Raw genomic sequence first — 12686 nt, 5'->3', positions numbered from 1 at the left:
GGTCACGCGGTTCCAGACTGAAGCGCCTAGAACCGCACGGCCACACCGGCCGGCTGAAGACCACAACAACAACAACAACAACAAATAGAAAATGGGCAGTTTACTTACTGATGCAGTATGGACATCTGTTCCAATTATATGTAAGTATGTATGCAAACTGACCTTTCTGTACAACGTTTATAAATGTAAATGTACTCACCAAATAATACATCTACAGATTTACTTGAGAATGGCGCTATAGCCGAGACAACCTTGTAGTAAAGAAGGAGGATTACTGATAAAACCATTTACAGCTTACCTCGAATTGTTCATACAAAATATCATATTGTGACGTAATCTATGCCGCGGACACAACTGAAAATAAAATAAAAGTTACATATATGTTTTAAACTTTTGAATGTCGGTAATATGTGCAATACAACTCCTCCGAATCGCCATGCTCCACCCCGTCGCCCTCTCTCCTCAACACCAAGGCCAAAGAATTGACAGCAAATAGAGAAAGAGTCTATCATTCGCGGATAATATGAGCAGCCTCTTATAACTATTTAGTGCATTGACAAGAAAGAACAACAGCGACTGGTACCATGTCTAAATTGAAAATTTTTAACCGTGCAAATTAATTTCGAACGTGTGTATAAATGTTATGTTTTAGACTTTGATCCTGCGTTGTCCATATTATATGTAGAGTGCAAAAGGTTGAATAATACGAAAGTGTTGATAAATTTGACGAAAGACACATAAGCTAGGTCTCTCTATTGTAGTTGTAATCTGTGTGCCAGTTTCTGTGTCATCTCGACCAATGTGAGACTTTTGGAACCATTTATGTGAAATGCTTAAATATTTGTTCGCTACTCAAAGTGAGGTTTTCATCTTCCTTCTCTCGCCAAATTATTTGAGTATGCTTGTCGGAAGATATGTAGGCAGTACTTATGAGCTGAGAAAACGCTTCACTAGAACAGCTTTAGGAAAAGAACAAGAGATAATGAAGGTGGAAATAGAGAAAGAGAAGTTGAAACAGTTGCATGAAAGACGGAAGGAAATAAGATCATAGTTGTGTTGCGGTCTTCAGTGGGAAGTTCGGTTTGATGCAGCTCTCCACGCTAGTCTATAATACACAATCCACTTCATCTCAGAATAACTGCTGCAACATACATACATTTAAACCTGATTACTGTGTTCATCCCTTCATCTCCTTCCACAATTTTTACCCCTCCCCCCTCCTACTTCCCTCCTCTTTTAATCAATTTGTGCCATAAATTACTTTTTACCCAGTTCGGTTTAGTATCTTCTCATTAGGTACTCGATCTGCCCATCTAATCTTCATCATTCTTCTGTAGCACCGAGTTTCAGAAGCTTCTATTTTCTTCTTGTCCGAACTGCTGACCGCCGGCATCTCATTCCCGTACAAGGCTGCACCACAGACACACACCTTCGGAAAAGTCTTCTTAACACTTAAATTTATGTTATATGTGAACACATTTCTCTAAATCTGAAATGTTTTTCTTATTATAGCCAGCTGGCATTTTGTATCCTCTCTACTTCGACCAACATCAGCTACTTGGCTGCCCAAATGTCAAAACTCGTCTATTACTTTTAGCGTCTCATTTCCTAATCTAATTCCCCCAGTATAGTCTGATTTACTTACCCTATATTTCATTAATCTTGTTTTATTTTTGTTGATGTTCACGTTACATATATCTTCACCCTAGTCGTTCATGTTTTTATAGCTTGCATTTTTTCTCTAATCATCCCTGCCAAGCCATTTTTCACTTTTTGTCAATCTCATTTTTAAGCGTCTTTATTCCCTTTCACCAGGTATTTATTTTTGCTCCAATAATTAGTTAAATTCAATATATCCTGTGTTTTCCAAGGATTTCTATCAGGCCTCTTTTATTATTATTTTTTATACCTCTGTGATCCTCTGCAGCCTACACTACTACGTCTCTCAGGTTCCTCATTCGTCTTCTTTTCTATTCCTTGCCGGCCGGTGTGGCCGTGCGGTTCTAGACGCTTCAGTCTGGAACCGCGTGACCGCTACGGTCGCAGGTTCGAATCCTGCCTCGGGCATGGATGTGTGTGATTTCCTTAGGTTAGTTAGGTTTAAGTAATTCTAAGTTCTAGGGGACTGATGACCACAGATGTTAAGTCCCATAGTGCTCAGAGCCATTTCTATTCCTTTCCCAATTTCATTCAGTCGTTGCCTAATGTATTTTCTGGAAATCACGACAAACTGTCGTTCGTTCAGTTTATCCAAGGCGTATTTCCTTAATTTTCTACCTTTTCGCAAATTATAATTATGTTAAGAACTTTTCTTGGTTATGGATAAAGAAATGAATTCTTAAAAAAGAGAACGAAAAAGAAGTCAGGGGTGTTGCTCACTTGGATACCAAACTAATGGATACAAACCATAGAAAAGCGGCTTAGAACAAGATGAGAAGTAACTTGAAAAGATCTGGTTGTGTAGAAAAAGTAACTCGAAATACAGCAAGAGAGAAAAATAAATATTAGCGTCAGGTGTATTCACGCCAAATGTCCATACGAAGAAGGTTGGTAAAAAGAATGCATAGAAAGCCTAAACAAGGGAACAGGACTATTTAAAGTGCAAGAGAATAGGTGATGGTGGTTGATGCCGAAGCAATATCTGTGGTAGTGCCGTTGCGTAACGTGACATCTGCTGAAAATCTTGGTCTCAGACAAGATATGAACTCATCATCAGTTACTGCAATAGGTTAGTAACTTAAGGAAGGGAAAGGAACGAGGATTAGGGTTCAACGCCCAGTGTACAATGGGCTGCTCCTCAGTTTGTTCAAGGTGAAGAAACAAGTTGAACTTGCTATGTTGTAGAAATTACTGCAGCATTCTCCTGAAGTGATTAAAAGAAACAACAGAATATCTAATTTAGTATGGCTGGATTGGGATACGAATCCCACAAAGTCTGGATATAGACGTGGAAGGTAACCACGGACTCACCTGCTTCGGCACCAGACGAATTGGCAGATTTCCTGGGAAACGTTTCGTCATTCTGCCAATGAAAGTACTATCGAACAAACCGGTTCACAATCGTTTTTCCAAAACTGTTGCCTATTCAGTGTATTTCAAAAAGGACTTTACAATTTTGAAAATTCGTATAAATTAATTCGTAGTACCTACAGAGGCGATTGTAGCGTCAATTTGTAGGGAAGTACATTAAGTTTTGTCTCACGTAGTTCGCTGCTGCGGAATCGCATCCTAAGGAACGCCAGCGGCAGTTCCGTTAAAGATGGCTGCCTTCACTGGACCCGAGCGTGATAGCTGCGTGCTTTGGTTTGAAGAATCGAAGTCGGAGAGAACAGTTCAGCGTAATTTCCGTACCAAGTACGGCAAAGATCCTCCTAATAGGCCTACAATTTATGAGTGACATAAATGTTTTGTAGAAACAGGGTATTCGGTAAGACATGGGAAAATATCAGGTCATCAATGGGATAGTGTACCTGGATATGTTTCAGCAATTTTTGATACCACAGATCGATGAGGATCACCAAGAACAAAATGTTTAGTTCATGCAAAATGGTGCACCACACCACTGTCTGGCTGACGTCCGGGATTTTCTCAGTGACCACTTTCCAGGTCAATGGATTGGCCGTGATGCGCCAATTACATGGACCCCACGTTCCCCGACCTGACACCACTCGATTTTTTTTATGGGGATTCATCAAGGAAATAATGTTTTTACTTCCTGTGATGGCTTCTCTACTTAAACTTAGAGCAAGGAGTTACGCCGCCACTGAGCAATGCAATGCTACAGCGAGTTTGGGGAGAAACTGACTTCCGATGGGATGTGTGCAGGTTAACCAACGAAAGCCACATACAACATATTTAGTTTAAAATTAAAAAAAAAAACTTGATGTATTTCCCTACAAAATAACATTATACCCAGATCTATATCTTCTTTCAATGAATTTATATGAATTTTTAAAGTTGAAAAGTCCTTTTTGAAACACCCTGTATTAACAACACAAAGATCAGAACTAGAAATGTAAGAGACGCTGACACGTTCAGGAAATACATATCCTGAGAATTATGACCACCGACCTACTATCGATATATACACGTTCAGGCGATAGTAGCGTCACCTAACGAGGAAATGACGGCTAATCAGACACACGCACGGTGCATGTAGTATCAGTGTAGAATGGGGAAGGTGCGCGATTTATCTGACCGAGGGCAGCTTGTGATGGCCCGGAGGATCGGCACGTGCATTTCCGAAACTGTACGACTTGTGTTTGAGGAGTGTTGTGGCGAATGTTTACAACGCGTGGCGAAACCAAGGTGAAACCACGTCCACACGTCGCGTGACTGCGCGGCCACCTCCCATTACCGATGGCAGACGTAGGCTGGGCAGACTGGTGAAGCAGGACAGGTAGCGAAGTGTGACAGAACTAAAATCAGACTATGTTGCTGGGCAGAACACAACTGTGTCTGAATCCACAGTGCACCGAACACTCCTAAAGATAGGCCTCCGCAACCGACGACGCATCCATATGCCAATGTTAACACCACGACATAGGCATCTACGACTGAAATGGGCAAGTGATAATCGACACTGGATGTTGGGGCAGTGTCAGGGCTTTGCAATGTCTGACGAATCCCGATACCTTCTTCATCATGCCGATGGGAAAGCCGAATCCGTCGTCTGTCAGGAGAACCGCTTCTTGACACCAGTACAGCGGATCGGAGGCAAGCTGGCGGCGGCTCCATTATGCTCTGGTGAACATTCACGTGGGCAACCATTGGTCTAATGGAGCTCGTGCAAAGACACCATGACGACCAAGGAGTATCGTCCACAGGTTGCAGATCACGTACACCCCATCATGACAATCATTTTCCCGACGGCAGTGGCATTTTTTCAACAAGATAATGTGCCATGTCCAAGGCCAGGAGCGTGATGGAGTGGTACGAGGAAAACAATGGCGAGTTCCAATTGATGTGCTGCCCCCTTCCACAACTCGCCAGATGTGAACTCGATCAAACACATCTGGGATGTGACTGAAATAGCGAAAGAGCTTATCGGCCCCCTCTACGTAATTTACGGGAATCAGGTGACGTGTGTGCAGACGTTGTGTCAGCTCCCTACAGCGGCCACCAAGGCCTCATTTCTTCCATGCCACGACGCCTCGCCGCTGTTATCCGTGCCAAAGGTGGATATACCGACTATTACGTAGGTGGTCATAATGTTCTGACTGGTCAGTGTGTATAAGAATATGATGGATTTTATCACATGTATTACGTAATTTGTGCGTTGAAGAAGTGTGAAAGAGGAAGAAAAGGAGAACAAAGGGATAGTAATCATGCAAACGTCCATAGTTGGTTTTGTGCTCCTGTCTCACATTAAGGAAGTATTCTGTAATTGATAGCCTACACCTAGAATTCCAAATGTTCATTTACTGTATTTTAAAATCATTACAACTCTGTTGTCATTAGGTTCCAGCGAAATACCAAAACATTATTCAAGTTTTCTAAAGCTTATTGAACGATTTTTTAATGGTGGACTTCCTATAACGCGGCTGGTCACTGCGGTCACCGCAGTGCGACTGACATTCACGGCAGACACGTTGAATAGCGGTTACTACGAAGCGTTCGTGGCTCCTGGCTGATTGCAGTATACGCAAAAAATGGGTTTCCCAATTTTCTTACTGTGGGAAATACCGTGTATAAGAAAAGATTCATGAAATTCTGGAGTTAATTTTTCGGTAGAGGTTCTCCTTTTCCTTTAAGAAATTGAAAAAAAAATTTTTTCCGATGTATGGGTTATCTTCGTTATATGATCCTTGTCGTTCGATTCAGAAGAAAGTAACTGACACAATAAACCGATTTTTTTGTATATTATAGTATCACATTACATCTTGATGATAAAGTGTCAATTTTTCGATGTTGCTCATAGTTATTGTGATATTTGGAAGTTAAGTAAACCTATTGCATTAAGTTTGAAGGGTGCGCAGTGTACAATGTTGGTGCTGGTTACTTTACGTTTGGTTCATTTGAGGTATACATTGCGAAGATGTAGCCCTGGAAAATGCCGTACCTAAGCATGTATGTTTCTTCCGATATGTGGACGACACATTTGTAATTTAGCCACATGGAAAGGATCAACTACAAATATTTCTACAACATCCAAATTCCATCCATAATAAGTTACAGTTCACTATGGATATCGAGAAAAATGGACAACTATCCTTTCTCACTTTGATAGACAGAGCATATACGATTTCGGACGAACAGAACCCATCAGCGGAACTCATACACCTGGATACTGTGTTCTGCAAGAATGGATATGGCAACCTCCAAGTCCAAAGGGCCTTCGGACAACAGAGGCGCATTAGGGACCAAGATGAAGAACAAATGGAAGACGAGTGAAAAGAGCTGGTGTTTCTACCTTTTGCAGACAACGTGTCATCCAAAATAGGGAGACTATTTAGGCGACACAAGGTCGACAGTCTTCCGACCACCGGCTAAGACGCGCGTCTTACTTGGAACGGTGAAAGAGGATGTCGGCCTCAAGAAATCGTGGGTATACAAATCCTATATCGGCCAAGCAGTTCGTAAAGTGGATCAATGCAAAGAATACCAACACTACATCTTACTAGGCCAACCAAGCTAATCCGCCCTAGCAGAACATTGCTTAAACACTGGACACTCAGCGAATTATGACGAGAAAAAGTACTAGCCTTCACAAATAACTACAGGGACTGCATCTTCAAAGAGGCCATAGAAATTCGCGTAACAGACAACCTCGTCAGCAGGGACACTGGTTACGAACTCAGTAAGGCCTGGAAATCAATACTAAGCTCTATTAAGAAGCAGCGGTGCAAGCGGACACGAGATCACTCCGCCGTGGCCGCCGAAGAGATACTGCTGAACGCGGAATAAAGAAAATGACAAATATCTTATTGGGAGACAAGTATCAGACAAAATGTAACGCGCGCTACAAAAACGGAGAAAACACAAAACCCTATAAGAGCACTTATATATCATTTACTAGAACAATCCATAAAATTTTCTCGATTTGGCTTTTGTAAAGCAATTTGGTCGACTGTACCAAAGAACTTGATGGTACTTTAGTGGAATACCTCCAAGGTTATCATGTCTATTATTGTGAAGGTTGTTTTTCTTAGCCTCGATCGCAATGAAAACTATACCCTTCATTACAAAAAAATAAATAAATAAAAACTGATGGCAATATCCAGAAAAGTTTTTTTTTGAGGGTGATATTTGGTTTTTCTTTTTGGTTAACTAACTCAGGTCACTACGGCAGCATACGAATTCTCCTTATCAGCGCCGAATTATTGGAGTTGGATGGAATTTGGTAGATATATTTTCAGCTAGAGTTAAGAAACCAAGTGTACGTACAAAATTTCATCCAAGTCCTGTACATTCGTACTGACAGAGAGAATGTGTACTCGTATACTGTTATAATTAGCGTAGTTACTTAATCAAAAAGTAAAACCAATCATTATCCTACAAAAGAAAGAAAGACTTAATTGGAAATTATCACTCTTTTTAAAAATAAAATGTAATATGGCTTTCATCATGATCTAGGCTAAGGACAACAATCTTTTCGATAATAGCAATCTTTCCGATAAGAGCCATCATAGGTATAGAAATATTCCATTACTGTGCCATGTTGGTCTTTGGTATAGCCAACCATCCTATATGCTATAATGTATGAGGCAAAACTTTTCCTCAAGTAAGTAAAATGTGAATATCTTTCAAATAATGTAAAAGCTTTTGTAAACCAGGAAATATCGAATATCCTGTTACACTGTGGGACAAAACGTTCAAATTTGTTCGAGAAATCCTTGCTCCACTTGGCGATCGGTCTAAGCCCGAAACTACAGTAGTTACTGCTGTGCAACAAATAATTGATCGAAAAAAAATTTCTAGTTGCAACTTTTTCTTCAGTGACATTTACGAAGATAGCCGCAGTGTTCTCAAACGATTATGTATAAAACAATGAAAGGTCTTGTGTTTACGTATTTTTCTGTTTTGCAGAAAATGTAAATTTACGATCGAATCCAGTAGTTTGCGATCAGCCTGACCATAGCTTGCCAGTTTCAAGATACATGTACCAAGTTAGGCTGTTTGCGTACAGAGTGCTGCGGTCGGTGGAGCGCTTCAACCCCGTGTCCGGCGTGTGGGAGTACGTGGCGCCGATGCGGGAGGCACGCATGGGTCTGGCGGCCGCCCAGTTCCGGGGGCTCCTCTGGGTGGCCGGCGGCATGAACGGCGAGCGCTCGCACACCATCACCGACACCGTCGAGTGCTACGACCCCCGCAGCAACGCGTAAGCATACACAAACTACTGGCACGCCGAAGTACGACGCGGATAGCGATAATGCTCTTGGGAATCAAAAACTCACAACTTGATATTTGTACGAATAATACTTATTAACCTACACAGACAAGCATATTGCATTGCAATACTGTCGAATACACTCATCGAGATATCCCATTACATACGGCATTACGTCCAACGTTAGGACCATTTTATTCAAACAGCAACATTGTTTACGGTAGTCTAGACGTGTTATGTCACTCGTTTAGCACCACAGATAAAATCGGAAACCCATTGATGGTGCCATAGTAGTGGGGAAACAAAAATGGCGGGCATAAACAAACAAATGTTTGTCTTACTTTCGACACACTGTGACAACGAATTCTAGGAGTATGTCATGGTTCCACTTTTACAGTAGCCACGGTTTGTCACTCACATAACCAACTTGTACATTCAGTTTAAGTTTTAGGGCTTATTTTCATCAGATATACACAGCTTGACTTTTCATTAATCCTGTACATCAAACCGGCGAGAACTATTACGTGACAGTTGTATTCAGTGAGGAAATTCCTTGAATGAAAAAAGACACTTGTAATTGTTTGTATAAGATGACCCAATTATTTCGAAAGCGAAACTGTGAGATTTTTCATTACCACGGTTCCGCACGAAACAAACAATTGCAGTTGTTGGAATTCCAAGGGCACTTTAAAAAGTAAGTCACACATTGTTATGGCAGACGAAGTAAATTTTATTGAATGGTACATTATACTTTTAAGTGAGACAGATATATGATACTGTATTTTATCACAGTCACCAAGCCTCTGCAAACAACAGTCGGAACGTTCTGCCAACCGTTCATTTCCTAGACTACAGAAATCCGCTCCTCTGTCAGGAAAAGACGGACATGGCGTGGTAGAAGGTCTGGATTTCCTGATCAGCGACGCCTACGAATGTACGGCTTTGGTTAAATTTCGATTCACATTGCAATGTTTCATACATCACCAGAATTTCACAGTGGATCTATGTGACATTTAGACTTTTTGCTCACAAGAATAGTATTGTCGAGCGTACTGCAGCTTTTGAGAGCATTTCCAGTTGCCACACCATTTCCATGGCACACTGTGATGTACTTGTTAACCGTACCGCAGCACAACTATGTTTACAGGAAACCTAGAACAGTAGTCCCTGCTGACAACAGATCATCTGCTGCGCAATAGTCTTAACTTGGACAGACATGCATCTATACATACCATATCATCCTACTTTATTTCAAGTCTGTGGTTTCAACACACGAGCACTTCCTTTTTCGCCGCTTCTGTGAACTTTCTCTTACCAGTCCACCTAATTTTCAATATTCTTCTGTAGTACCACATCTCAGATGCTATTTATTTCGGCCAGGAATGCTCTCATTGCCTCTGATACACCTTGCTTCGTCCCTCATTTGCTATTTTGCTTCAAAAGGTGGCAGAATTCCTTAACTTCATCTACTTCATTAAATTTCTCACTATTCTCAGTTATCCTACTCCTCATTACTCAATACTTCTTCCATTTACTCTCAACCAATATTTATACCCAATAGACTGTTAATTCCATTGAACAGATCCTGTAATTCTTCTTCACTTTCACTGATGATAGCAGTGTCATGTGCGGATCTTATCATTAACATCCTTTCACCCTGAATTGTAATTCCAATCGTGAACCTATCTTTTAGTTGCACGATTGCTTTTTCTTTTAGTAGCATGATTGCTTTTTCGATGTATACATTGGACAGCAGAAGCGAAAGACTGCATCCCTGTATTCCTTCTCAATCCGAGCACTTCGTTCTTCATGATCCACTAATATTATTCCCTATTGGTTCTTGTAGATAAAGCATGCTACCCGTCTCTCCCTATAGCTTACTGCTATTCTCCTCAGAATTTCGACCACCTTGCACCATCTGACATTGTCAAACGCTTTCTCCAGGTCGACAAATCCTATGAACGTGTCTTGAATTCTCTTCAGTCTTTCTTCCATTGTCGACCACAACGTCAGAACTGCCTCCCTGGTGCCTTGACCATTTGTCAAGCAATGTGCTTACAGTCAAAGCTATGACGTGTCACTGGGCCTAGTTCAGTTGAAAGCTAAATAATAGTCGAATCTTATCTATAGTTACTCAAAGAGATGGCCTCCGTTTCCGTTACTGGAAAATGACAAATTCCTCCATAATTTTTCTTTCCTGTACGGTGAGAATGCTCGGTGAGATCACCAGATCAAAATGCACAGGGCTTGTCTATGTGGGACCATAGTGGAGTTAGGCAACATCAGTATAAAATTCATGACAGATGCATTTGCGCCCAGACGCTGTTGCTGATGGCTCTAAGCTCACAACCGTGATACGTCATCAAGGGCTAATGTTTGAGTATTTCAAGTGACTGGGAATGTATTCCACCGAGTTGTACCATATTGATTGTTGTGGAGATAAAAATAACCTGCGAAAGATTTCTGGACAACAGTTATGAACATGGACGAGTTAAATTCGGCGCTGTATATTTCTCTCGAAAACTTTTTGTGACATAATGTGACGAAATCCATTCCCAGTTTAAGATTGTTGAGCTTAAAGGAAGGAAGCGGTCATAGAGCTTTCCCAGCTGTGCCGTATTGTTTGTCAGCACCGATCTAAGATTACCACTCGATTCCAGATTAACATGGCTGTTGGCACGGGTGGTGTTTTGTTTAGCCACCTCGCATATCATTGTTGAATCAGGTGTGCGGAGCCTTAGCAGCTTGACATGGCCACCAGGTGGACGATGTCGGCGCAGCTGCGACAGCCGGTGTGCTTCTCGCGGCTGCTGTGCCTGCAGGACACGCTCTTCCTGGCCGGCGGCGCCACGCGGGCAACACGGGACTCGCCCATAGGCAGCATCGACAGCGTCGACGTCTGGGACCCCACGCAGGGCCGCTGGTGCGTGCGCGCCAAGCTCTCCGTTCCCCGACACGGACACGCCGTCGGCTACATAGGTAAGCCTTTGCTTACTTCCTGCCGCACTCATAAGCTTCAACAAAGCAGCCATTGCTGAAGCAACTGTCGTAATGTGCAGCCAATAGAAACACCCTTGACACACACACACACACACACACACACACACACACACACACACAATAGTTGTCACCCCTTCAAAACAAAACGCTTGTCCTTTTGGAGTACTGTGGGCAGTGTCACCCACTACCGCCGTTGTAAACCACGACAGTGAACGGTTGGATATGAGTCACTCGATTGCCTGGAATTAGCTACACTCATGCTCATAAATTAAGGATAATTGCAGAATGTGGTGCCAAACAACGTGGCACTACACAAAACTGGTGCTAATAGTATAGGCACATAGGGAACACACACGACACAGATCTGTAAGTCCACGGTATTGGTGATAGGTTTAGAAAACCGTCCCGAAACACATTTGCTACAAAACGCCACTGTTTCCTGCGCATGTACCCCAATATCAATGTGGGATATGATCACCATGCACATGTACACAGGGCACACAACGGGTTGGCATACTCTGGATCAGGTGCTCGAGCACCTGCAGGGGTAGAGCCTCCCATTCATGCACCAGTGCCTGTCGGAGCTCCTGAAGTGTCCAAGGGGTTTGAAGACGTTCAGCGATACGTCGACCGAGAGAATCCCAGACGTGCTCGATGGGGTTTAGGTCTGGAGAACAGGCAGGTCACTCCATCCGCCTGTTATCTTCTGTTTCAAGGTATTCCTCGACGATGGCAGCTCGGTGGGACCTTGCGTTATCATCCATCAGGAGGAAGGTGAGACCCACTGCGCCACTGCAAAGCCGGACATACTGTTGCAAAATGACGTCCCGATACATCTGACCTGTTACAGTTCCTCTGTCAAAGACATGCAAGGGTGTACGTGTACCAATCCCACCACACACCATCAAACCACGACCTCCATACAGATCCCTTTCAAGGACATTAAGGGGTTGGTATCTGGTTCCTGGTTCTCACCAGATGAGAACCCGGCGAGAATCACTGTTCAGACTATACCTGGACTCGTCTGTGAACATAACCTGGGACCAATGATGTAATGTGTTCTTGACACCAGGCTTTACGGGCTCTCCTGTGACCAAGGGTCAGTGGAATGCACCTTTCAGGTCTCCGGGCGAATAAACTATGTCTGTTCAGTCATTTATAAACTGTGTATCCAGAGCCAACTGTTCCAGTGGCTGCGGTAAGGTACCGAGCAGGGCTACCTGCAGTACTCCGTGGCCATCTGCGGGCACTGCTGGTGAGATATTAGTCTTGTTGTGGTGTTGTACACTGTCAATGTACCGTACTGTAGCGACTGGACACGTTTACTGTCTGCTGGAATCGTTGCCATAATCTTGAG

General features: G+C 42.7%; 1 protein-coding gene across 1 annotated transcript in view; it reads left to right on the top strand.

Annotated features, from left to right (window-relative positions):
• The window catches only part of LOC126116528 (uncharacterized), a 158573-nt gene that overhangs the window by 137249 nt on the left and 8638 nt on the right, over nucleotides 1-12686 (top strand). The window contains exons 16-17 of the mRNA XM_049915036.1: nucleotides 8129-8320; nucleotides 11091-11308. Coding sequence (XP_049770993.1) covers nucleotides 8129-8320; nucleotides 11091-11308 — 410 coding nt within the window. The remainder of the gene's footprint in view (nucleotides 1-8128; nucleotides 8321-11090; nucleotides 11309-12686) is intronic.

This window comes from Schistocerca cancellata, chromosome 1 (genome assembly GCF_023864275.1).
Source record: "Schistocerca cancellata isolate TAMUIC-IGC-003103 chromosome 1, iqSchCanc2.1, whole genome shotgun sequence".
Classification (NCBI taxonomy): Eukaryota; Metazoa; Arthropoda; class Insecta; order Orthoptera; family Acrididae; genus Schistocerca; species Schistocerca cancellata.
The sequence above is the reverse complement of the archived record's forward strand: the minus strand, read 5'-3'. Positions and strand labels throughout refer to the sequence as shown.